Source organism: Anoplolepis gracilipes, chromosome 16 (assembly GCF_047496725.1).
Source record: "Anoplolepis gracilipes chromosome 16, ASM4749672v1, whole genome shotgun sequence".
Taxonomy (NCBI): domain Eukaryota; kingdom Metazoa; phylum Arthropoda; class Insecta; order Hymenoptera; family Formicidae; genus Anoplolepis; species Anoplolepis gracilipes.
The window spans coordinates 3,285,746-3,311,112 of NC_132985.1; the positions used below are offsets into that span (position 1 = coordinate 3,285,746).

The window sequence follows — 25,367 nt, forward strand, 5'->3', positions numbered from 1 at the left end:
TATCAAACTTTCAAATAATCGGATATAATGTGTACACTGAAAAAAAATTTACTTAATCTAAAAAAATATTTAGTTCAATACGTTCAAACAAGTATTTATATAAATTAAACAAAAATATATTTGAATTAGTAATATATATTGTCTATTTTACTATTCAGCAATATATTTTATTGATTCAAATATGTTTTTGCTTAATTTAAATAAATACTTATTTGAACGTATTGAACTAAATATTTTTTTAGATTAAATAAATTTTTTTTTCAGTGTATTTAATATTTTTCTTCTATACAATTTGAAATTATATTTTAATGATAAATTAAATCCACATCTCTATTCATTTATTATTTATTTATAAATTTTATGTGTTAATGTGCAAATTATTTATTAAACCCTCATTATTGAAAGACAATTGATTTTTTTCTATCATCGATAAACAATAAATGTATTAGGATAAAATATTCTTATCTTATTGATTTTTGTCATGATAATTATATTATATTAAATTATGCTTTCGTGTGTGTTTACGTAAAAGCTGCGTAAATAAAACTTTAGCAACATGTAACCTGAAGAGTAAATTAAGCGGTTATTATATACAGAGTTGATGCACTTTTGAGCGATCCCTTCGATATAATAGCTTAATTTTACCTAATCATGATCCCACACTTATTTTAATGTATACGTTTGCAAAACTTGATTTACAAGAAAAATCAGTGATGGTACATTTAAATATATTTGATCCTCACGTGTAAAAAAATTATTTTTTTTCATATACAATATTTGCAGCTAATTTGCTTTTTCAAGAAATAATTCTCGATTAAAAATTGTGTTATATTCTTCAAAAAATTTAATATTAATGTGTATAAAAACTAACAGCTTATTACTTTTACGGTCTGATTTTTTTCAAAGAATTGTAAACTTGATTGAAAAAATGTAAAATTAATTTAAAAATAATTGAGCACAAACATATTATTGCCATAAAAATATGATATCAACATTTTCTCGTGTTATTAATTGAGGAATTCAATATCTCTATAAATAGCTAATTATAAATTTAAAAAATATCAATACAATTTTATTATCAATGTACATTTTTCTCTCTACTTTTACTTACAAAAAAATAATAATTCTTTATAATATTTCCAACGCGTTTTATGACTTTTTACTTATTTACTAATTTTATGACATATAAAATAATACAAAATAGAATGCTTTATGCAAGGTGTTAACGCGCTAAAAAAAAAGTTGAATGCTATTATTTCTTCCATCGTCTTTCTTGCCAATGTGCGAGATTCTGCGAACGTTTGTACAAACGATACCGCGATTGAAAATTGCGGATTAAATTCGAAAGCGTAGGAGCTTAACAGCGCGAGAAAAATCGTACACGCGCATTTCACGACCGCGTTTTCCTTCCAGTTTTCTACTCGACGTCGTCATAGCTATTGAAAGAACTACATACTCACAATCAGTGGAAAACAGCACTCGACACTCGACACATTAAAGAGAAAATTTCGTGAAAAAGCGTTTTCTATATTTCGCGGAAAATCGCGATGCACAAAACCGGACCATCTAGCTTTATTTGACAGTAATAAACGGTAATTTGCGCAAATTGCGGAGTTTCTGATATTAATTTGCTACTATCCTTCTCCCTCTTTTCCCCTTTTCAACAAACGATAATCGCGTTACCCACGCGAAATCAATAGGCAACGGGGGAAAATTGGAAAATCTCCTCAACCGAGATTTCCAACGCGGATTTACAAGCTTTGAACGGCTGTTAACAGATTTAATCCACGCTTTCATCGGTATCGCTGAAAATTATGACTCGCGACTATATCTGGCTCAAAGATAAAAACGCGATATATAAAATATAAAATGGTTGTCAAAATGATGATACGATAAACGCGATGTAAATGAGAAATTCAATTTTCCCATATTCTCTTTTTTTTTTTTTAGTGATATATCGTGATTTAAAACGTTTGGAAAATACCTAATTAATCGCGTTCGCAATAAAATTTTGTTGCATTGTACAATGCAATATCTGTCGTTTAAATTCAATCTCGCGTTTTTGCGCTCCATCTCGAAATAGCTAGCTGGAAGCTGATTTGATTCGTATGAACAGGATTCATTTCGCAATCACGGACATGTCCTAATTGTCTCTCTCAGTTTCATGTCGCAATTTTCTGTTCTCCCTTAAGTAAGATATTAATCATGGAACGCTAAACACGCGGAAGCTAATATATACTTGTTTATTCGTTCGAGGTTCAAAAGACTGAATAATATCATGTTTAAAGAGCTTCTAAGACATCAGATGAATACATACATATATATATATATATATGTGTAATACACACAATAAAATAATGTTTATATACGCGCAGTGTGTACAAAACTGTATAATTAGAGTTTCTCATGAGTAACAATTTAAACTAATTATACTAAACTAGTGTCAATGTTATATTGATGACACGTCGTCTATTTTTAGAAAATTTTAACAAATTTCAATTAACAAAAAAATCGAAAACAGATACTGGAAGAAATGTTTTGTTGTGCAATTTTAAAAGTTAAAAGAATTTCGGTATTTCAATATAATTCTACAATATTTTGAGATTTCATAAAATTTACATCTCTAAAAAATTATAGACTCCCTCTACTAGATATTAATTAATTATAACTATTATTATTATAAGAGAATTTAGAATTCAAAGTGTACTTTAATTTGTATAAGTCAACTAAATTCAACAGCAAGTAATTAGCTTGATAATAAATCTGATTATGAAACATTGTTTAATTATACGTCGCACGTTCCCTCTCTCTCTTTCTCCGCATTTATTAAACTAAACGCGCACGCTAAGAACACCCTGATACAAAGATTCTTTCTAGCCTGTCTTAATAACAACGTATGAACTTTAATAAGGATTACGTAATTAGTTCTACCACGCCATGCACTTCTTCATTAAGCAAATCCACTCTCTAACGAGCTACTCACCGAGACGATATTCGAAAAGAGACGAGTGTCATCTCATTCACATTTTCTCATAACCAACGCGAGATAGAAGTTATTTGTATATAAATAAAACGTCGAGGTATTTGAAGGATTTCCTCAAAATAGTCTTTACTTGACATCGCGTGTTCTGTTTGAAAAGTTTCGTCAACACAAAAAGAAAAGATTGCTTTCTCTTATCCCTCTCAACCTATTCAATTTCGGAATGCAATCTAACAATAAATATATCGATATTACATAATTCATTCCATGCAACTAGCAAGGCAAACATTCTTATCGAAGAATGATTCCTCTTCGCAAGAAACGATAAAAATATTTTTTTTCTTGGGAAACAGACCTGTGTGTATCCTGCGTGCTGGTAAGATGTCGGCGGTCATCGCCGCGACCGTCCACGCGATTAAGCGAGGCCGACCTTGGCCCTTTGACGCCGGAAGCGTGACGTTGGGGTCGTCGAAATGCATCGGCGATCGATGCATTTCCCGCAGTTGCAGCGCGGCCGCGCGGGTCGGAAAACACCGCTTTCGGCACAAGGTTGCAGCACAAGGGTGCGCTTTATCTTCCGGACGCTACCCGGAGCTCATCTTCGGCGCGTAGATCTTCGCGCGATGCATACGCGCGTTCTCATTTCGCTGACACATCAGCGGCAAATGTTGCCGCTATACCCGTTGTTTTTTTTTTTTTTTTTTTTTCTATATATCGACTATTTAACCGAGTTTCTCGGGCTTTTTCTTGAGCAAAGTACAGTTCGCGAATCGTAAAAAAATAGACTTTCGCTTTGAGCGTAGAAAAATAGAAACTACTTCATTCTTTTTCTCTTTCTCTCTCTCTTTATGTTTCGTCGACGTAAACGCGCGAAGAGCCAAAGAGACGCCAGCGTTTCTATTTCTCCGAGATTCCCGCCTGGCGCCTCGGATCGATTAGGAATTGGAAGTTCGAGTCCATGACGCAAATACAAGCGATAACGTGGAAACATTCGGAAAGGCTCTATATAGGACGCTCGTGCCGATAAAGGACGCATCGCTGCACATACGGCCATGCATTTTCCCCGATTACAATGCATTCGCAAGATGAAGAAGCAGACGCGCGTGCTTTGAAGCACAAAATCTTCAAATGTAGAACTGGTTTAAACTTTTTCTTTTTTTTTCTCGTGAGCAGACGCCACGCTATTGATGTATAATCTCATTATGACTTTGCGCTCACGCCAAATACGTTGCGACTTCGTAGCAAGTACATGACGAAGAGGAGAAACGTATTCGGGAGTTCCGCGCTCCAAAATATCCCTCTAAATGACTCGAGAGACCAGAGCAGCGCGATCCAAATAATAGAAACGCTTTGAGACGTCCCGAGTAACCATCCTTACGAAGGTGATGGGAGTCGGCAAACTTTGGAGAACTAACTAAGCTCGCTCGGGAATATTTGTCTCACTCGGAACCATCGTGGAAAGTTATTCGGCTCGTCTTCTTCGAAAGTATCTATTCCTCGAATCGCGACCCAGAATCTCCGAGCATTTTTTTTGGCATCCTTTATGATTAGACATCTTGCAAGAGCGTAAGATCAGAAAGGTCGTCAGATTTTTTTTTTCTATTCCAACTTGCGTGTCAAAAGAAAGACGTGTGATCAGTAATTGAATGAATGATCGTTGACAGCAAAAACAGCGGCTTGAGTTGTTGTCATCCGAACATAAATGTCGCGCCCAACCACCTAGACGATGATTATAAGAACCGTGACACAATGATCACGTCGAGAGGGATCACAGAGGGGATTAAACGCGGGCGTATCTGCTGCCGGGAAAACAAAGCGGCCCGGACGTTCTTTGTTGCGCAGGAAAATAAAAAGCAATAAACGCGCGCCGCGACGGTGAAGTTAAGCGGGAAAGTTATCTGCGATTAGCGCGCCTCGCGATAAACGCGCGATTAAATTTGCATAATAAGCGGCGAATTATTTCACGACACGGCGCTACGTGGCAGATTAAAAATTAAGCTTGACGTAGAGCGGCGGCATTAACAACGCGTGTGTGTATGAGAGACGTAGTCACCACCGTTTTCGCCGCCACTGCTACGGCGCGCGGGAAAAATGCGGCCAAATATACGCTGAAATGCGAGACTAAAATTAGTTAATATTCGTAACATCCCGTTCGTAATTAACGCGTTATGAATCATACGACTATTTCTGTAGAAATTAATCGAAATCAATGACAATATTTCCTGCGGGCCAATCGTCAAATATTGTACTTTCCATCAAAAGAGCGATATTAATCGACATCGTTCAAATAGAAGCATCAGCGTCTGTAATTCACATTAACGTTCAATCGATATTTCGTTCTTTGACAACATCTATCTTCAAATATTACACTAAAATATTCTATTTGTATGTAAAAAGCGTTCGAATATTTTTTAGATAATATATATTTTTCTTCATAGATTGTCACACAATAAGTAAGATTTTATTTTATATCAATCAGTTTTCTGAAAAATTACTTTTTTACAAATTTTTTCTTCTTTTGAATAAAATAGGAGAAAACAAATTTTTCAAAAGTGTAACATATTTCATCGATCATCGTTCTGCGTCAAAGATGCAGAAATAAACTTTATGCCTCAGACATTAAATTTTCCAGAGATTGTACTCTATCGCTATATGCAAAATTCTATATTTTATCAAAATCGTTCTGGCTCGAACGAGGAAGAAGCAAGCCAAGATAAGACTTGGAAAGCACGTTGCTTGAACGTGCGGTATATTTCATCAGAAATATCATGCATCTTTTACTGCAAGCGCAGTAATAATACTCGTGCAAACGAATAGCGAAAATATGGAAATTCGAATCCGACCGAAGAGCTGTCCCACCATAAATAATTGTATTCTTGCACCTGCCCACGCAACTCTCGGAGCTGGCGCGAAATCCGTATATACATTATCGCGCATTTTTTTCGCTAATCAATCTGCTTGTATTTGATTCGATGCCAAGCTGACAAATATATCTGGTTTGATAGAGCGATTATTAAGTGTTAAATTATAGAATTAAATTAATATTCAGTCATCATATTTACGTCCGTTCTATCGACTACGTCTCGCGAATATAAAGACACGCGCCACTTTCTCCGGCATGATTTCCCGCTACTTTTCCCGACAACAACACGTCTTCCGAATTGCGTCCCCGCCGAATTTTCCTCTCGATTCGCGATTTACTCAATTTTTATTTACGCATATAGCGCGGATGAGAAAAGCCAAAGATATAGAAAATATATTACGATACACGCGCGTCGCTTCTCGTCCATGTAAATTTATTCGCTGTAACTCGCAGTCTCGAAGGTAGCGAACGAGCAGGAAACGAGCGCAAGTGACAGCAGATCGCGGGGAGCAATTTCGAGGTGATGTCGACAGGACGTCGTGACGTACGACGTTACTGTTCCTTCCTTCGTTTTTCCACCCCCCGTAGGAAAAGTCGGGCGGCGGAAACGCGCGTGCTATCGATCGTGCGATCGATAAATCCCTACCCCGTCGCGTTCCCGCCCTTTTCCGATCGCCGCGAAAGCGCGATGCGTCCCGCCACGGCAACGCAAAGGATTTGCGATATGTCGACGCGCCAATTCCGTGCAGGTTGACTTTTCGTCGCCGGTGGGTCTCCGACGCATCGTTACCTGGTTTATTGAAATTCGTGGACATGAAATCCCGCCGGTCTCCCGCAGCCTCCGATGGCGCGTAGAGCCGTGATCCTCTTCGGACGTTGCGCTGCTGAAGACGGAATGGACGATCTTCCGTCGGCGATCTTCCACGAAGACGACGAGGAGGCGCCTTTTCCCCGCTCCCGTTTGCGAAAGTGGTCGTGGGTCTTCGGAGGTTGCACCGGAAAGTCTTTCGCGGCGTGTATGATGCGTGTTTACTTTCGCGCACTCGGATTATCAACTCGCACGATATCAGCTTGCGCGCCGAAGTTCTTTTCAGCTCGTCTCGGCCATCGTCTGCCAAAAGCGCGAAGCGCGAATTCGCAATCAGCGAGATCGAAATACAACGACGACGCGTGTGATGCACGTTGTCACGTTTCGCGCGTACTATCACAGCGAACTTGAGATCTTAGCGGGAACTCGACGACGAGAAACGGTTACGACGCAGCGAAGAGCGCGAATGAGTCCGCCAGAGAGGATCAACGGAGTGGCGTGTGCACTAAGTTGGCCGCGGAGCGCGACTGAGGCCAGGGGTGGCACCGAGAGAGAGAGAGGGTGGCGTGGATGCAGGTCGACGTGTACGCTGCACGGGCACATCCCCCCTAATGAATGCACCAGGCATGTGCGAGGGATTTTATGTTCGCCGCCGCCGCCACCACCGTCACCGCCGCCACTGCCGCTACCTTCCCTCCGTCTACCCTCCGCTGCTCTACCGGCACCACCCGAGAATCGCCGCCGCCGCCACCGCCGCCGCCGCCGCCGCCGCCGCCGCCGTCGTCGCCACCACCCTTGCCGCTTTCTATAGCTTTCCCTCCCGCGCTCCCTTCGCGTTCGCTTTCCTCCCCTTCCTCTGACCAACGTGTCCTCCACCTCGCCTCACCCGCGATCCCTCTCACCACTCTCTCTTTCTCGTTCTCTCTCGTGCGCTCGTTGGCACATCTAGTCGAGTTGAACCCCCTTTTCGCGCGCCACCCGACAGTGCAACCCGCCACCCAGCGCAACCAGACGTGCGCCGCTTCCCGGGTCCGGCGTGGGGCGGTTTTGCCCCGTATGGCGGAAGCCACCGCTGCGCTCCTGGGGCTGTGCCCGGTTTTCGCCTCCTCCTGCGTGCCTGCGGACCGTACTCTGCACCCGCCGATTGGTACGCACAACTCACCCGCCCGTACGCGGATCCTCTCCTGTGCTCACCTGCACACACGATCGCTCGCATATTTCCTCGTGTAGCTTCCCCGTCCTCTTTGCGCCCCCGTCGAACACGCAACACTCTCGTCCTTCCTCAAAACTTTCACCCCCACTCTCCCCTGTTGCTCTTATTATCTGTCTCCCTTTCGCGTTCACCGCGCAACCGTGTCTCTCTCATCTTCCGCCCGTTCCTGCTCGCCGTCTCCGTCAGCCGAGCTTTCTCGGTCTCCGTCGTTTGGTTCGCGCTGTTTATCTTCGTCGAACCGCGTCCTGCTCTCGATACCTCGATCGGAACGTCGTACTCGCAGCCGCATCGCCGGCACCGACCGCCGGGAACGTTGCCGAAATCCACCGGCGGTTTACGTCTTCGAGTTCCTGGCATGTCCGCGATCTTAAAGGAGTGCGGAGAATAATTCCGCGTCGAGACACATTCTCCGAGGGGCGATCGATAAATCGATTCTATAACGCGGTCGTATCGTTGCACAAAAATCGCTCTACGGTAACGATCGTTATAATCGATGCCACGGCTCTTTATATTTCAGCCAGTGTCCAATTTTTATATTCGTCAACAGTTGTTGCCGCGGGAATTTTTATTTATTCATCTCACGGGAATAGAATAGACTAATAATTAATAATTCTATAAAGATCAGTCGCGCAGGAGAGTTACGAAAGTAAATTCGATACACGTTTTAGCCCTTTCGAGTTTAATTCTGTAATTCATCGTCAATTTCGAGTGTAATTCCGTTACCTTGAGACGCTTTGTGCTTCGATTCACTCCATCCACCATCTTTGCAATAAATTAACTTAGCGGCAGACAACTTAGCACATTATATAACGAACCAGCGAATGTACTTTCAACATCAAACATTTTTGCGCTCGTTGCGCTCTCAAACCGTTTATACGATTGTGGAAAGGTAGTGGATATCTCAAGGTACCAATATTTCCCAGAGTTCAAAGAGACCTATGGAATTGTCGGCTTAAAGAAAAAAAATGCAGATTGGTCCATCCATTTGTTCCACCCCATCAAAGATACCCTATTATGTAAACCTTAAGAATCTGTATCGAAAACCATATAACTTCTTACGTTGATATTATATAACTTAATTCTAATTGACGAATACTTTATAATTATATAATCTCGTAATGAAAACTCTGAGTAAAAATTAAACGAGATTACAGATTGGAGCGCGCCTCAATTACCCCGGGACTTCAAAGCCTAATTCATGTATGTAGAGTGATATTAGAAAACGTAATTTCATCCCTCCGTTTCACAGTAACTAACAGATTGCCAATTTTCTGCTCTTTCAAATCCTCGTTTCCAAACCACGCAAATACTATTTGATAAATTGTTACTCAAGAGCATCACCCTTTTTGACGTTATTTTAATTAAACCGTATCATCTTATCGCTGTTGTGTTTTCATCGTCATCGTTGTTATTGTGGCGCAGCCATAGCGGCGACATGTCTAACGGAGTGACTGACATTAACAAGGTAGCAGCTTTCTATTTCTCTCTCTCTCTCTCTCTCTCTCTCTCTCTCTCTCTCATTTTGCCTTATGTTAATATTATAGAATAGAAAATTAATATTGCCGTATTCGCGCTTTTAGCTATTAAACAACCTTCGTGTCTATTGCTCATACTTGCGATTCTCTTGATCTCTTGATAAATGTCCTCAAGATAAAAGCCCTAGGTAAAATATCACTTAAAATTTAATGTGTTTTAATTTAATGTGTAAAATATATAACATTAATATAATTTAAAATTTAAATAGAAAGAATATTATATAATTAAAATAAAAGAGAATATTTGTAAAATTAATTTTGCCCATCTTCATTATTATTCGCGAATCTAAAAAAATAAAGATTCGAGATGAGAAGGAAGAACTCTTTAAACATTAAAATTTCAATGGAGAACCAAAAATTCTTTGTGCAATAAATATTATGATAATCTTATAATAATATTGTAATAATAGATTTAGTAAAATTTATTTCATCAACTATTATCGACACCGATTCTGTAAAAATTGTTAGGAAAGATTTTTACTTGCAAATTGTTTTACAAAAATAAAATGATTAAACTAAAGAAGTGATAAGCAGCTTTCTAATTGTATAAAAAAACTACAACTACAAGAATTACTTTCTTTGTTTAGCGACAAAAACAACGCGAATAAATCTCTTGCGAGTAAAAGAGGTAATTCGCGTCGTCTGGAGATGTCTTATTTAAAATGCATACGCAATGAGATCACTAAGTGGTCGGGTTACTACATCGGCAAGTCACCAAAAGAAGAAAGAAACCGCACAGCACGGCCAAAGAAAAGAAGATGCTTTGACAACGGGGGAAAGATCGAGTCGGCTTAAACGACACACAAGCTGATAGTATATATTCAGATGAAATCTTTCGTTTGGTTGTCGGGAAAGTCGAGCTTTAATAAACTTGGCGAGTTTTTCCGGTGGCGGCCGAGAGTACCAACTACGTATCAGCCGTCAAGTGCAAGCTTAGAAGCTTAGTAGTTCATAAGTACGTAAAACCAAAGCGGAAGTAGTGGAGAATATACACGCGAAAGGAAAGAAAACGGGAGGAAGAGAGAGAGAGAGAGAGAGAGAGAGAGAGAGAGAGAGAGAGAGAGAGAGAGAGAGAAAGAGAGAGATAGAGAGGATGCAAGAAAAAGAAAGACAGAGTGATCCACGTCAAAGTGGTTTTCGCTTTGCTCCGATTTTGCTTAACTCTGGACGTAGCAACGGAAATGTATTAAAGCATTTTGAGGAAATAAAAATTTAAAGAATATGGCAGTTTTATAGATTTAAAGGAGTAAATATTTTGAAAAAACACGTGATAAAAAGTCTATTCTTAAAATTCAACATCCAGAAAGGTAATAATTTATCGTTAAGATTTATGAAATTAAGACGACACGAGGCATAGTTGTGTGAAAAGATTCAGAATACAAGTACTTGAAGAAGGAGCTATGAATACTAAAAGTACTTTGTGTATCGTAGGAAAGTTAGTGTCTTCGAGAGACTGAACTAACAATAAGCTTTTGCAAGTTAAGCACGAGTTTTTCAGTTAATTGACACTTTCGTATCCTTCGCTCTCAACAAGATATTCTCTCCTTCTCTCTTGCCTTTTTTGCAACAGTCGTGTGATTCCGCGATCCGCCGACACCAGCACGGTTCGCTATCTAAAAAACTTCGACGACGATGAGAGCGACAGAAGGAAAAAAAAAAGTCGCGCGACTTGCATGAGAAAAACTAAAAAATGCAAGTCTCGACACCTACTAGTAGCCTCCTCTTGACATCGCGTTGCCACTGGGTTCTCCGTGTCATCATCGAAGTGTAGCGTAAAGCGGGACCAGACTCTCCTGACGATAAACAATGAACTGGTGATTTTATTTAAGCGGCCCGTTTATACGAATGAAGCCTCACAACGAGCGCGAAATAAACGAATAGACAGACGAACTCATTCTCGATGCGCCCTCCGCGATAACGAATCGCTAACACATATTTGATCAAACAATCAACCGATATCAAGAGAAGCGTGGCTCTAACAGATTTCTGCATTTTTTTTTTTTTTTTGCAAATATATTTCTCCAATCTACTTGTTAGAAAACATCGACAAGATGATTTAAACGTAATTGGAATGGAAATATAAATTCAAAATGGTTAAAAACTTGAAATTCCGCGAAATGCACTTTTGACTTTCTTCGAATAGATATCACGTGCGATAAATAAAAATATATTTTGTGTTAATATCTAAAATGTGTATAAAGCTTAAGACTGGATTAATAAAATTTTTTCTTTCCTCTATATATAAAATTAAACTTCACGTTTAGATGCAGAATATCAATAAATATAGTATAATTTCTTGGAAAATTATTTTTCGCATGAGAATTTTAAAATTAAATGTTTTTTTTTTTTTTTTTTTTCCATGCGAGCATCTATTAATATCAGTGCAATAATCGTTTCATTAATTTGTTGCGCATCATCGATGCAGTCTGACGGGAGTTATATTAATTTGCCGTTGTTGGGCCCAGAGGGCATCGATTTGTTCCCGTCGGTTTGCTAACTGGCCAACACGAAATTGCGAAATTCCGCGATGAATTTATGCAGTTGTGATTCGTTCTCTATATAAAACTGTCGTTGCACCCTCCCGCTTTCCGCCTTCGCCCGCGGCGTTTCGAAACAACACGCGCGCGCGTACGAGGAGGAATCGCGTGCACGAGCGCATTGTAAACTGCTGCGGCCGCTTTGTTGGAGAAGCCAGAACAAAAATGCGATACCGCGTGCGTTGAAGAATAGTTTGGCGTATATATGCGAATCGAGAAAGAGAGAGAGAGAGAGAGAGCGCGTGACAATTTCGGCGAACGCCGAATGAGAACAAATGCGGAAGGCGGAAGCGTATAATCGATATCGCGCGTTCCCATTTTCTACATCAGCCATGCGAGTTTGACATCCATTTACCCGACTTGCTGAGAATAATCCGTGATTCCCAATCGCATAACTGAATTACATGAATCGTCCAAAGTTCGTATAACGTCTGAGTTCGATTCGTCGATGGCGACGAGGATCCGGGATCGACGACGTCACGGCAACGGTTATCTCCGTCCTCGTTTCCTACCCGAATTACACGATCCAATTTCTCCACGTTCCTATGTCATTTACTCCGCGGGAGCGCGGGTTCTTAAAGGACTTCTCTTCCGGAAACTGGCATACTCGCTTATTCTTACGCGTCCGTAACCCCGGTGTGTCAGTCATCGAAATGCGGTAGCCTCCCCCATCTATCCCGGGGCGCACGAAAAGCTTACGCTAATGAATTTCGAAAGGGCTTGAAATATTCACTGATTACCCAATTCGCCGTCCACGTGGATACAAATAGTCTCGTGGTGTGTGGTACCGAAAATATGAGGAAAAGCGTGGGATCTTGATCTGACTAGACAATCGTGAATCCCCGAAGAAATTGCGCATTCACATAAATAAAATAATTCAAAAAGTACAAGCTGCTCGATTAAAATCAATTATCCAATTAAGATAAATGTGATATAATTTTTTAACTTGCATTTTACAATCAACCGTGATAAATGCAAATTTTGACTATCATGTTTTATATACCGGTAATACCAATTTTCTGTTTTTTCCAACTGATGATTGTAATCAAACGCTTTCTTGTCATCAGACGAGTTCTTTTTAGTTTGATAAATCGGGTGCTGTTAATTAGAAGCGAATACTTGAGAGTCTAGATGGAATATTGCGAGTCGAGATGTTTTCGCGAAAAACAAATTGCAAACGCGAATAGTAGCATGGTAAATAGCCAGCTTTTTATTTTAAACACGACAACTTTATGTCACGTAATGATTAATGTTTCCGAGATAAACATCGTTCTATGTTAAGTCCATTAGACGAAACAATTTATTTAATTTGACGTAAACAATAAAAGTTTTCATCATTATATCAACCTTCTACAATATACAATATTTAACTCAATATCATGCGATATTTAACAGTAAGAATAACATATTTATGCTCCATATACAGAAAATATATATCACTTAATAATGCAATATTACTCGACAAATTTAACTGCCCTATTTTCTTTCAATCTGCATTAAATCAAGCATTAATCGCGATGTATCTGAACAATAGATTCCACAAATTCTAACGTTTGTCTGACTTTTTTCAATTTTATAGAAGTCATTGTACAGCGGGTCTTTAAAGTGGAGTGTGTAATGTCGTTTCCGGCGCGAGAACGACAGAAGAGAGCGGTGCGAAACGGACCCGAGAGTAAAGAGTCAGTTTGCAATATGCATCCCTAAAGGATGACGGAAAAAGAGAGAGAGAAAGAACGAGAGAGAACACGCAGCCGGGCAAGGAAACTGGAGAGGAAATTAACGACTCCATCTCTTTTCTTTTTCAACGTCAATTTTATTGCGACTTCCCGGCTCTTCACAGGCAGATCCGTCTCCACTCCGGATAGCGAATGTCGGTTCTTTTGATTGCCCGAGACCTGACGAAGAACTACTCCAAAGACTGAGATGCGACGAGATACGAGACGATAAAAACGAAAAGCGTAATCGATAGCTGTGCCCTTTTCTCTCTCTCTCTCTCTCTCTCTCATGCATACTTTTCCTTTGCCTCTTGTTCCGTCTTGTTCTCTCTTTCTCTCTTCTTTTCTGAATCATCTCACTTTCCCACCCTGTCGCGCGCATATTCTTAGTTTCTCCTCCTCTATCATTTCTTGTCCCGATTCATCGAGTTTCCATGCAAACGATTTCTCGACTTCAATTCTCGCACTTTAACGCGACGTCTGTATCCAGCCTTGCGACGATACTTATTATACTTTACACCTACACGACGACATCGTCGATAATGGCATTAACAGCTGTGCCTTTTTCTTTATACCACCTTTTTCACTAATTTTCTCTTTCTTATATAATTTTTATTTATGTCTTACCATTCGATCAAACTTTCTTTTTTCTTTATCGTTCGTATTTTCGAAACGTGTTCGAAGGGGTAAAGTAGAAAGATATTATCAAACGCTTCCTGATTTACGAGGGTATGTCAAAGTCATTAAGTTTTTCATACTCAAATTCAAATGTTAAAAAAAATAAAAATATATACGAGTATAAATATTAATGAGCTTAAAATTGGTTCGTCCAAACAATTAAGAAATATTAAAAATCGTATGATATCGTATCGTGAATTGCGCAAAGAGAAAAACGAAAGTTTTAAATTAATAAAATTAAATCTAAATACGTGAACCGAAATGCTGTTACGCGAAAAAAAAGTACTAGAGAAACGCGAAAATATCATTATACGTATTTGAATATATGTAGATCATTTGTTCATTATATAATAAACTTTCCTTCTTTATTCCCCCATCTCGAGTGCTACCAGCTGAACGGTCGATAAGTAATGTCATATGCGCGTTACACGCAAGTCTTGTGGAATAATTTTACAGTTTTAAACGAGCCTCACAGAGCTCGAACGGGCAGAAAGAAAAGGAAATAACTGCATGAGAGATTATGGTTAAAGAGAGTTGCAGTTTAAAGAAATATGAAAAGGGTAAAAGCACAGGAATAATATCGTGAAAACATCGATCGACCTGCGCTGTCAAGATAATATCGCGCGAAATATCCTAGCAAGTTTAACCCTTTAACGGGTTAGATGTCATTGTATATAAACGGTGTATGACTCAAGGTTGGTAAAGCTTTTGATTTTATGCAAAATTAAAAAGATAAATCTCGCTAATACTTCTCTCATCTGTGTAGCAACTTTCCAGGAAAAGTTAAAAGCTTAATAAACGTCGTTGCATTTTTATGAACTTTTACATCATCGAGAAAGAATGATGGTAAAATATTTATAAAATATTTATAAAACAACCGAAAAAAAGCAAAAACACTAAACGTAAAGTCTTTTACTTCGTTTAAACTTTTATAACACTCCATTCATCAAGTCATCCACCGTGTGATTTATCAATTATTCATACCATTCGTTATTCATGAAGAAAAGTCTGGTACTAATAATCGCTTAATTCTACTTGGCATTCAGTCGTCTTTATCACTTACAAAAAGATTACCGCTGGAAATGTCCAGAACTCTGTTAACAGCTCCGTTGACGTTCCGCATCAAAAAATTAATCGTAAATATTTTTAAAACGTCGAAGATCTTCCGAGAGAAAGCCAGCGTGTTTCCTGAAATATAAAAAATATCAAGTACAATTTTACAATTTCTTTCATTTTTTTTACGAGTCAAATAAAAATATATTACTATTTTATTTTTAATAGACGTTTTACTTTATAAGAGATAAAACTAAACTTTACATTACGGAAATAACAATAAAATAAATACTTGATCTGCTATTTTAATTACATCTATTTATATATTTCTTTTGCATATTTTCTTTTGCTTTTCTTCTTCCAAAGGTTAAATATTTTATTTCAAGCAAGCATATTACATAATAAAAGCCATTCTACAATCTGATCGAAGAGTGCAAATTTCGCTTTTAAAATCTCTCGAATCACATGCAAGATTAATATAGGAAAATATGTATATAACCGATGATTGTTTCGGTAAAATTAGCGAGGAATGTGATTATCCCTATGCGACTAAAAGATACATAACATGACTACGTATGTTAGAGAAAGAGAGAAAGCACAAGTTCGATTGGGATCAGCGAGGCGGAAAAACGACGCAGCAAGTAGTCGGCGCGTTCAGAATTCCGCAGGAATTCCCGGAGTCGCTTCCCCAATGGGTAATAACGAGGATTCGGCCTCGTTTATCACCACTTGTAGCTCCATCCCTGACCTGACCAGCCGCACATCCACGAGCGGGATTCACTCCGGCTCATCCCCTACCCCCTCGTCATCCGCCTCATCATTCCCTCCCTTACTCGTGCGCGCGAGAGGGATCTATCCCAGGCTCCCGGCGTCTGTCTCGCTCTCGAACCACCCTGCCGCGACACGTGTACCCACACCTCACCTCCCACGACCCCTTATTTTCAGCCGGTTCCGACCGACGCCCGCCGCTTACCCCGGAAACGCTCTCGGCTCGGTTATAGTGAGCCGAGGGACTAGATGTAGTGAGGAAGGTTATCGTGTGCGAAGCTTGTCTACATGTGTGTTTATATGTGTGTACGCGCCCACGTGTATGACCGCTCACCGACAAGGATCTTCGACGCACACGGTGAGTACTTGTCGTTTGCAACGGACAGCTTGGTTTGACCGATATCGTTGGCCTTTAAGGGTACAGGCTCGACGGTGGACTCAGAATTCCGGAGGCCCTAAGCAAAGCGATATTTGATAAAATTTTTTATTTAACGTATTCAAAAGTAGACAATTATAAATTAATGCAAAATAATTTAAGATTTTTTTTAGAAAAAAAAAGTGTGATGTGATTTAAAAAATGCAACAAGTTTTTAAAGATTTATGGAAAATATTCAAACCTCTTATTTATCTTAATTAATTAAATTGTTAACATTATTAACGCGAAATCAATTTCCGAAGGACAGAGATTGCAAAATCACACTATCCACAATTTACGGATTTAATCTGTCACCTTGATAGAAACTGTTATTTAGCCGCGATACGGATAGACATAATATTCGCATCGCTATACGCTCACAACATCCGGAGTTGGAAGTTTCTTGCCGAGTAGCTATTTGCTGAAAAGGAGGACGAGAAGGCCAGGGATTGCGCAAAACCGTTCGTCGGCAGGATCTCGCGACCGGTCGCCGCTCCTCTCTCGTTCCTTCGCCACGAAGGAGTCTCCAATCTGTTCGCCAAAAACGAATCCCGTATATGTATATGAAGCCCGAACGATTCCGTTCAAAACCATATATAAAATAAGATGACCTTCCACAGACTCGTGCTTTGCCCCTCCGCATAAATTTCAGACCTTCTCCGACACTCGTTCTTATCGAAACATAATAAGATAATATCTAAATATGATAAATATTACACGAAAACAAGACGTAAATTAATTGGTCTTCCGGTTATCCTTCTCTTTTTTTTTTTTTTTTTTAATTATTAAATACATTTTATGCGCATAAAAATTTCTGTAAGGGAAATAAGACGAAAACGAGCTTATCAGAAAGATCCTCGCACAACTCGGAACGATGGATTTGCTCTTTCCTCTCCCGGCTTTCGATTCGAATCCAAGCTTGCCGAGGTTTAAATGCGTTTTAAAGTTTCACGGCGAAGGCGTGTAAACGGCCGGTAATGTCTCAAACGAATCTAGACATCGCCTTTTATCTCCCGGTCCTCTTGTCGCTCGTTCCTCTTCGTCGCGGCCGTTCGTTATTCCGTGAATAAATAATCGAGCGGGCGCGCGCGCGAAAGGCTGATGAAAATTTCAATCGATGGCTTTTCGCCCGTCCACTACTCCAAAATTATTCATCGATCTCTCGCTAACTCGGCGCCGTTCTCCCTCGATCTTTTTCATCGTCGCGATACTCTCAACGGTGACGACAATGACGGTTCCGAGAGAAGAAATCCCTCTCGACCGTTTAGATGTTACAAAAAAAAGCCATATAATTCTTCTCTCCTTCTCTTTTCTATCTTCCTCTCTTTCTTCTTTTTCAATAGATGATCAAAATGCAGTTTTAAAACGCAATTCAACTCTGTGAATTTTAAAAGGTTTTAAATTCTCGTTCATTGATTTAACTCGACGAGTATGTATTTTTCTTTTCGAAATTTTATACAGTAATTTTTGGGAAAGATTTATTAATTAAAATTAAATATACTTATTTTTAGTAAGAAATAATTTCGTTTTAATTTACTCTTTTGCATCAAAAAAACTACGAATCTACCAGGCGCTTATTCGAGAGAACGTGCGATAGAAAGCCTGGTGAAAGCAAAAGAAGGACAGAGAGGACGAGAGAAGAGAGTAACTGCGAACTCCTATCGTGTCACGTAGCACCTAATCTAGGTCAACGGAATTGAATTTAGAACCCAGTACCAGGCTACCGTAGTTATATATCGCTCTGTAGGTTCAGCGCTGCTTCTTCGCGTAGGCAAAGCGTTTCCGGGTTCGCAACGAAAAAGATGCAGCACACACAGTCTCTCTTGAATTCTGCTAGGTCGTGGCTGGACTAGAATGCAAAAAAGAAAAAAGTTTTAGGTTTTAAATTAACGGTACAATTCTTTTTACGCAGCGCAGAAAAAAGACAGCGACAAGTTTTTGATCCATATATTTGTACATATATTTGTAAATGTCTGTGAATTTTCAGAATACTTTTGAACATTAACATTTTATCGTTACTTATATATATCTTGTAATATTTTCTATTACTGTTATACAGACAATATTTTATATGATAATTATTATATAAATAAACCAACAAAAGTAGAATAAATATTCGTAAAATTGAAGATATTGCGAAAAATAATTCTTTTCTGTAATATAATCACACAAAAGCATTATAAATTTTTTTCTAAAAGATAGAAAAAAATATCACATTTTTATCCATATCGCGCATGTCTCTTCTACACATAATTATCTGAAATATTCATTTTGAAAACTGCCTACGCGCAGAATCGTACGATGTGTATGCAGCAGAAAGAGAATAGAGCAAGACTAATGCCGCTAATGCCTCGTCGATGTAGTGGTACATAACGGGACCTAATAGTCGATACGCCCTTTCATCCTCGCAACGAGTGAGCGAACGAACTAGCTAGCGCGAGAATCAGCTGTCGCCTCTCGACGGAGAGCCTAGTATCTTATTCGTCTCGCTTCCGTTCGTTTCCTTATGAGAACCCGACACACACACACACAAAGTATATAATCGCCCCTCTCTCTCTCTCTCTCTCTCTTTCCTTCTCTACGCGCTTCGTAGATATACTCTCGCATACGCGCAAACAGATCGTACACAACGTGCGCGCGCTTCCTCGTTCCTCGCACGACGGTATAACATACGGCCCCGAGGCCTTCCTTCGCCGCGCATTTACAGAGCAGAGAATTCCGGGAGCGGAACGCGCCGCGTTGCGTCGCTCTCCACATCGGCGGCCCGGGCAAGCAAGGAAATAATAGCCGAGTGATAGAGTCGAGCGCGGGGAATTTTTATGGTTAAATCGATGTTGCACACGCGGCGCCGGTCGCGGCTGCTCGCGAGCGGGATGGAGAACGTCGCGGTAGATAGAGCGAGCGAAAGGAGAAACAGAAAGAGGAGAGCGTCTCTCTTGAAGAAAGAGAGAGAGAGAGAGAGAGACGACGTGAGACAGCGAGGAGCGAAGGGCGCTAGAAATCTGGGGCGGGGATAGATCCGGGCTTTGCGCTCTCTCTCTCTCTCTCTCTCTCTCTCTTTCTCTGAACGCGACCTTGAATGCCAGCCAGCCTAGACCTTGCCTCCGCTCTTTCGCTCGCTCGTCTAGTCCAGAGAGGCCGTGTGACTGTTGTTCCAAGTAACGTAGCGGCGGCGACGACTCGAGATGGACCCTCTCGCTCGCTCACGATGACGTCTCGCTCTCCCGCGCCGATTACGTAAAAAGATCGCGGCGCTTAAAGGACACCGCGAACGGAACTGCGTTTTCTGCTAATCGCGAAATAAAGATATATACGCCAGGTCGCGTTACTCTACCATACAACGAACGAGTCTAATTCGAGTATCGCTCTCGCGCGATTCGCAACGAAAAATTCAAATAATTTCACGACAAGCGCTCTAATCTCTCTCTCTCTCTCTCTCTCTCTCTCTCTCTCTCTCTCTCTCTCTCTCTCTCTCTCTCTCTCTCTCTCTCGTGTTAATTTAAATACACTAATATATAAAATACCTTCAAAGACAGGTGCTATCCAAAGGAAATTGAATCGCTAATGGTAGCCGTTGGTCGACAATTTAATTTAAAAGTTTCTTCAGAAGCGGGAAGACGCCTCGGGAAGAGGACGAAGGCGACTAAAGTTGGCGCGCAACACGAGTCGATCGATCAATGGCAAGGAGCGACAAAGATGGGCGACGGGAACCGGACATTCCGTCGCGATATTATTAATGACGCGATAATTCGTACGCGTCACGCAGGCTTTTAGAGAATGCGAAATCTTTCCTTCTCGAGCGACGGTAATTCCGATTTGGCGATCGACACGCGGGAAAATGTAGCGTTGCGTGACGGGAACGGAGCGGACCGATATCTCGCGGAAAAGGCGGTGGAGAGAAGAAGGCGGGAAAGCATCCCGGCGCGAATCTGCTGTTCGCTGGAGCGATCGCTCGCTCGCTGGGTGGGAATCATAACGGACCCTCGGGCCGGCGACCGGGCCGCGCCTAGACCAGACGGATATAGCCGACATAACGTATCGTCTGCTTTATCTATCTATCTACGTGCTTACCCACTTACCTTTTTGCATTTTTGGCCGAGTAGCGCGAAGCGCGAACGTCCGCCGTCAATGGAATAGCCAGTGGCATCTGTGCTCGAACGATCCAGAATGATCGCGAAATCGAACCGCGCGATTATTTCCCGACGCTGTTCACGCTAACTACTTCAATCGCCCGCGAGGTAGCAGCAGCGGTCGCTTAGATCGCCGATCGAATTCAGCCGCCTTAAGCCCGTATCAGATTACGCATTAAAAACTCAGATTAAAGATTGAAATTTGACCAATTAAGACGAAGCAATTTTAGTTCCCTTTCTTCTGATTAGTCAAATTCTAATCTTTAATCTTCAATTTTCAATGCGTAGTCTGATAGGGCCTGTCCATACAAATTTATATAGACGCGTAATATGAGTACGCGTACAAAAATCGGTCATTCGTCTAATAATACGAAGAAATAATAATAGGACATCCTCAGACACTTGATTGAATCATTTATTTATGCATATGTAGTCAAATTTGTTTGGATGGGCTCGCAGAATCATTTTATGCACCATATCGTTTAAAAATCAACTTGGAAATTTTGTTAACCAATTACGGTGATTGAAATTACTATGATAAATTTTCAATTTTTCACGAATTAAAGAGATTAATATCGATTGTCATAATTATGAATAAATATACAATTATTTTGACGCTTTTAATTTCACGATTATAGATTATAACATGTAAAACAATATAGGCAGTAAACAATTTTATAAATACTCGATTTGCATCTAAATTTATATTATAATTTGTCCTATGTATATATATATATATATATATATATATATATATATATATATTATATTATAAGAATTTCGATTAATTATAAAAATCTGAATTACGGATGCATATATTTATTTTAATTTTCCAAATAAAGTTTTGTATGTTCTATTTTATGTCTATGCTACTATATAAATCGACCAATCACAGCTGAGGATCCGAATTTAAGAATGCTAGACGTAATTAATCATTTACTCACTGTACGTAAGCACTACTACATTATTTTATGTTTTATGTTTTGAATAATTTCACGCTATTAAAAGCGTCAAAAATGGACGGAATAAATTATCGAGTTTGAAGATTATTCGTAATCCAGATTCAAACTATTAATCGAGGGCCATCTAGCATTAAACGCGTTAAAATTGGTAACTTTCTTCCTATTTCTATACATTTATTGATATATTAAACTATTTATGACATTTCACATTAATATAAAATCACGAAAAATGTAAATAATAAAATATATATACATATAATCTATAATTATATATATATATATATATATATATATATATATATATATATATATATATATTATCTATTTCTAATTTTCTTTATTTTAACAATTAACAATTCATGCATCAAATATACATTTCGGGTCTCTCAAATAAATAAATTTTGATAAAAAATACACGAAGACAAATAGAATAGAATAACGTGAATTGAAGTTCGTCACACAAAACCGCGGCTAATATATACAATATATATTGGCGCCAAAAGTTGGCCGTCATATTATAAATACATTTCATAATATTCGCAAAATGCAAAAATGTATAATCCATACACGTACATACACTCGTGTCGTCTCATTATTTCGTCCGACCGACGTAAACAAAGTTTTTATAAACACGGCGTTGAGCGGCGTGCGAATTCGATATATAATACTATCGGTCATGTACATACACAAAACGCGACGAGAGATAACGTAAGTCGCGCGCGAGCAAGTGCTCATGGGTAGTGACAACGGTAGAGCGGTGATAGTAGTCGGTTCAAACGTGTCCTGTCTCGTCGTTCGAACGGGTGTTCGAGGTTGAGCGAGATTCATCGAGTGATTACGTGGGGAAGGCACTTGGTCGGCATAAATCGCGAGAGTTGTTCAGGGTTTACGTCTTCGTGAGAGAGAATATATCCGTATACGGGGAAATGTCGCGTAGAAAAACATTGGCGAGTAAATCGCCATCCTGCTACAGTATTCCCAGCACAAGGTTGAAGAATGTTAATTGTGTCGTCTGTAAACGCAAGTTCTTCGTGCCAGGTAATTTCAGAGGCGGCTTTTCGCGTATACAACACGCTGTCGTGCGATGACATTATATATATATACATACATCGATTCTTACGCCGGCGTCTATTATACCGGCATCGCGCTGTAATTTTCCTGATTGCTCGTGTAATTGCGTCTTTTTGCCGGTATATATATGTCGTACGTGACGTCTGTAAACAATACTAGGGGCGAAAATAGATGATGATGTTTTTTTCAATCGACAATGCGTAGATATAGAAGGTAAGATCTCGAGGAGGTTAGAATTCCTTGTGAGCATGATTATTGTTTTTTTATTTTTTTTTGTAGCGTGAAATACTTGTAAATGAAGAAGTACTCGTGTGTTCTACTCCTTTGTTTAGTCAACGATTAAATGAAAAACAAATATAGAGTATTTAGAATTGATTAAAGAAACATTTTGTTTTATACATAACTTGTGCCTTCTATTAAGATTTATTTATTTACATTTTTATATTTATTTTAAATAGATTTATTACGATTATTATATCCTATAATAATGAGGATAATAAAATATTAAACGGCAGATATAGATTTCATATACATTTTAAGTAGGAAAAACTTTATTATAATTATATCTTATAATAATGAGGATAATAAAATGCATATTAAATGGCAGATATATATATATTTCATATACAATTATATTTTATATATTGTATAATACAACTTTAATAAAAGCTGACATATCTTCTCCAGAGTCCTGTTTTCTCATTATTATATGAATGGAAAACTGGATAGCTTATTAAAACTGTATAATTTATATTCTTACATGAATAGATTATAATAAATAACTTGTATAGAATAAAATAGAAAGTTTTGTCAAAATTGTTACAGATTTATCGAAACTGAACAGGAGAGGAACCTTTATACCTTTGTTATTGGATTGCGGACATCCAGTATGTAACAGATGTGTCAAGGAAAACATTGGAAATTGTTCTTTATGTGAAAAAAGAATTGCTACTGGCATTAGTAGTCAAGCATCTTTACTTCCATTAAATTTATATGCGCTAGGGCTGATTGTTTCATCATCCAATCGTCCAATAGAAAATGACGATGAAGATTTTTTATTTTGTGATAGACTATCTAAGTTGCGCCAGATATCAAAGCAAGGTTAGAAAGTTAGTGCCTTATTATATCAAATAGATTAATTTTTACAAATAAAAAAAGAGATTTAACTTATTCTTTTTGCTTATAGGATGTTGCCATGAATGTGGAAATCAAGCTAATGTAAATTGTCAGCAATGTCTGGTTCTTTTTTGTCATTGCTGTTACTCAAAAGTAAATTAATATATTTTGTATAAAAAAAAAAAAAAAATGTTTATAATTAATTAAATGTAACATATATTTTATGATTTTGTTCTACTTTGTAGATTCATGGAAGAGCACTGCAGAATCACACACAGATTTTAATATATGAGGGAGAATCCAATAGTCCTGCTGCGATTTTGAATAGCTGTTCGCCAACATGTTATGAAACATTAAATTATTTTTGTAATGACTGTAATGTGGCTTGTTGTTCTAGTTGCATTTTGCGCTCACACAAAATGCATAACTTTATAGAGTTAGCAGAAAAGGTTAATAGTAATATTACTTAAATTATAAGAAATGATTATGCATTATTACAAGAAGTCTAAATGCTGATGTATTTTATTTACAGAACCAGACTTTACTGCCCGAGTTTAATCAGATTTATACGGACATCGAGGACACGTTGATGCGAGTTAACCAGACAAAGGAGGTGAGTACCCATTTTTATAAAATAATTTTTTTTTTGGTGAAGAACCTGGGAATGTATAATTGTCACAAAAGATATATATGTCATGCAGTTAGAAAAATAAATAAATTTAAGCCAAGTAGATCAAAAGAAATAAAGCTCCCTAGGCGAGCATGTTCAGTTATAAATAGTACACAATACATGTATGACTAGAGATAATAGAAGAAATATATAATATCATCAGCCATTTCATACCCGTAACAGACTGTGAAATAATCTTATACTTATTTTTTCGCGCGAGGATGTTATATAATCCTCTCCTTATCTCATTAAAATACATATTACTCTATCATAATATATATATATTGCACTTTTCCAAATCTGCAAGCTTTCAATTTTGTAATCTTATAGACTTACTTTTGCTTTGTATATATTATAATGGCAACGAGTCAGGTATATGTTATGACTAAATTATTTAGCACATAACGCTTTATACGTCTATTCTTCGTCATTCGACGTTTCAGATTTACCTTTATGTTTGCCCTTATCCTCTTGCTGTTTCTTTAGTTTTTTTTCTTTCAGTTTTGCTTCCATCTCTTTAAATTTGAGTTCTAAGTATCGATCTACTTCCGGACCGGTAAAATCCTCAGGAAACTTGGGCATAATTGGCAGGATATATTTGTACAATCGTTCGTTTAAAACGTATAGTTGAGTAGTCGTCTCGCATTTCACATTAAACCACCAATCGCAGGTCAATGCTACCTGACTAAATATTGTACCGTTCGGACATAAAAACGACGATTTACCGCCGTTAAGATCGCAGTAATGCCACACCTGAAAACGATATTGTTATTAAATCAATATTTTAAATAATGCAAAATTGCGAAACATATTTAAAAGAACCGAAAGAGATAAGAAAAGAGAAGATAATAAG

At 38.7% G+C, this 25,367-nt stretch overlaps 3 protein-coding genes across 14 annotated transcripts in view; 1 reads left to right on the top strand and 2 right to left on the bottom strand.

Moving 5' to 3' along the window:
- The window catches only part of LOC140674880 (zinc finger and BTB domain-containing protein 8A-like), a 73,988-nt gene extending 53,239 nt beyond the window's left edge, over positions 1–20,749 (bottom strand). Inside the window, exons 1-3 of one of the 10 annotated variants that reach the window (XM_072908778.1) lie at positions 20,645–20,749; positions 18,282–18,414; positions 15,393–15,517 (exon numbers count right to left, since the gene is read on the bottom strand). Coding sequence is in view for 6 of the 10 variants with exons in the window: in XM_072908784.1 (XP_072764885.1) it covers positions 3,336–3,474 (139 nt within the window). In the remaining 4 variants the exon portion in view is untranslated. Of the gene's footprint in view, positions 1–3,335; positions 7,263–15,392; positions 15,518–18,281; positions 18,415–18,851; positions 18,989–20,089; positions 20,363–20,644 lie in introns of those variants that run through there. The other 9 variants (XM_072908780.1, XM_072908777.1, XM_072908779.1 and 6 more) reach the window with 9 other exon arrangements.
- A 1,624-nt stretch (positions 20,750–22,373) lies between these two features.
- The window catches only part of Qin (tudor domain-containing protein qin), a 141,186-nt gene continuing 138,192 nt past the window's right edge, over positions 22,374–25,367 (top strand). For both annotated transcript variants that reach the window (XM_072908770.1, XM_072908771.1), the window contains exons 1-5: positions 22,374–22,695; positions 23,554–23,829; positions 23,915–23,997; positions 24,090–24,293; positions 24,377–24,457. In XM_072908770.1, coding sequence (XP_072764871.1) covers positions 22,584–22,695; positions 23,554–23,829; positions 23,915–23,997; positions 24,090–24,293; positions 24,377–24,457 — 756 coding nt within the window. In that variant the 5' untranslated portion in view covers positions 22,374–22,583. The remainder of the gene's footprint in view (positions 22,696–23,553; positions 23,830–23,914; positions 23,998–24,089; positions 24,294–24,376; positions 24,458–25,367) is intronic.
- LOC140674879 (uncharacterized) overlaps positions 24,287–25,367 on the bottom strand; it is a 35,168-nt gene continuing 34,087 nt past the window's right edge. For both annotated transcript variants that reach the window (XM_072908772.1, XM_072908773.1), the window contains exon 3: positions 24,287–25,267. In XM_072908772.1, the coding sequence (XP_072764873.1) occupies positions 24,932–25,267 (336 nt within the window). In that variant the 3' untranslated portion in view covers positions 24,287–24,931. The remainder of the gene's footprint in view (positions 25,268–25,367) is intronic.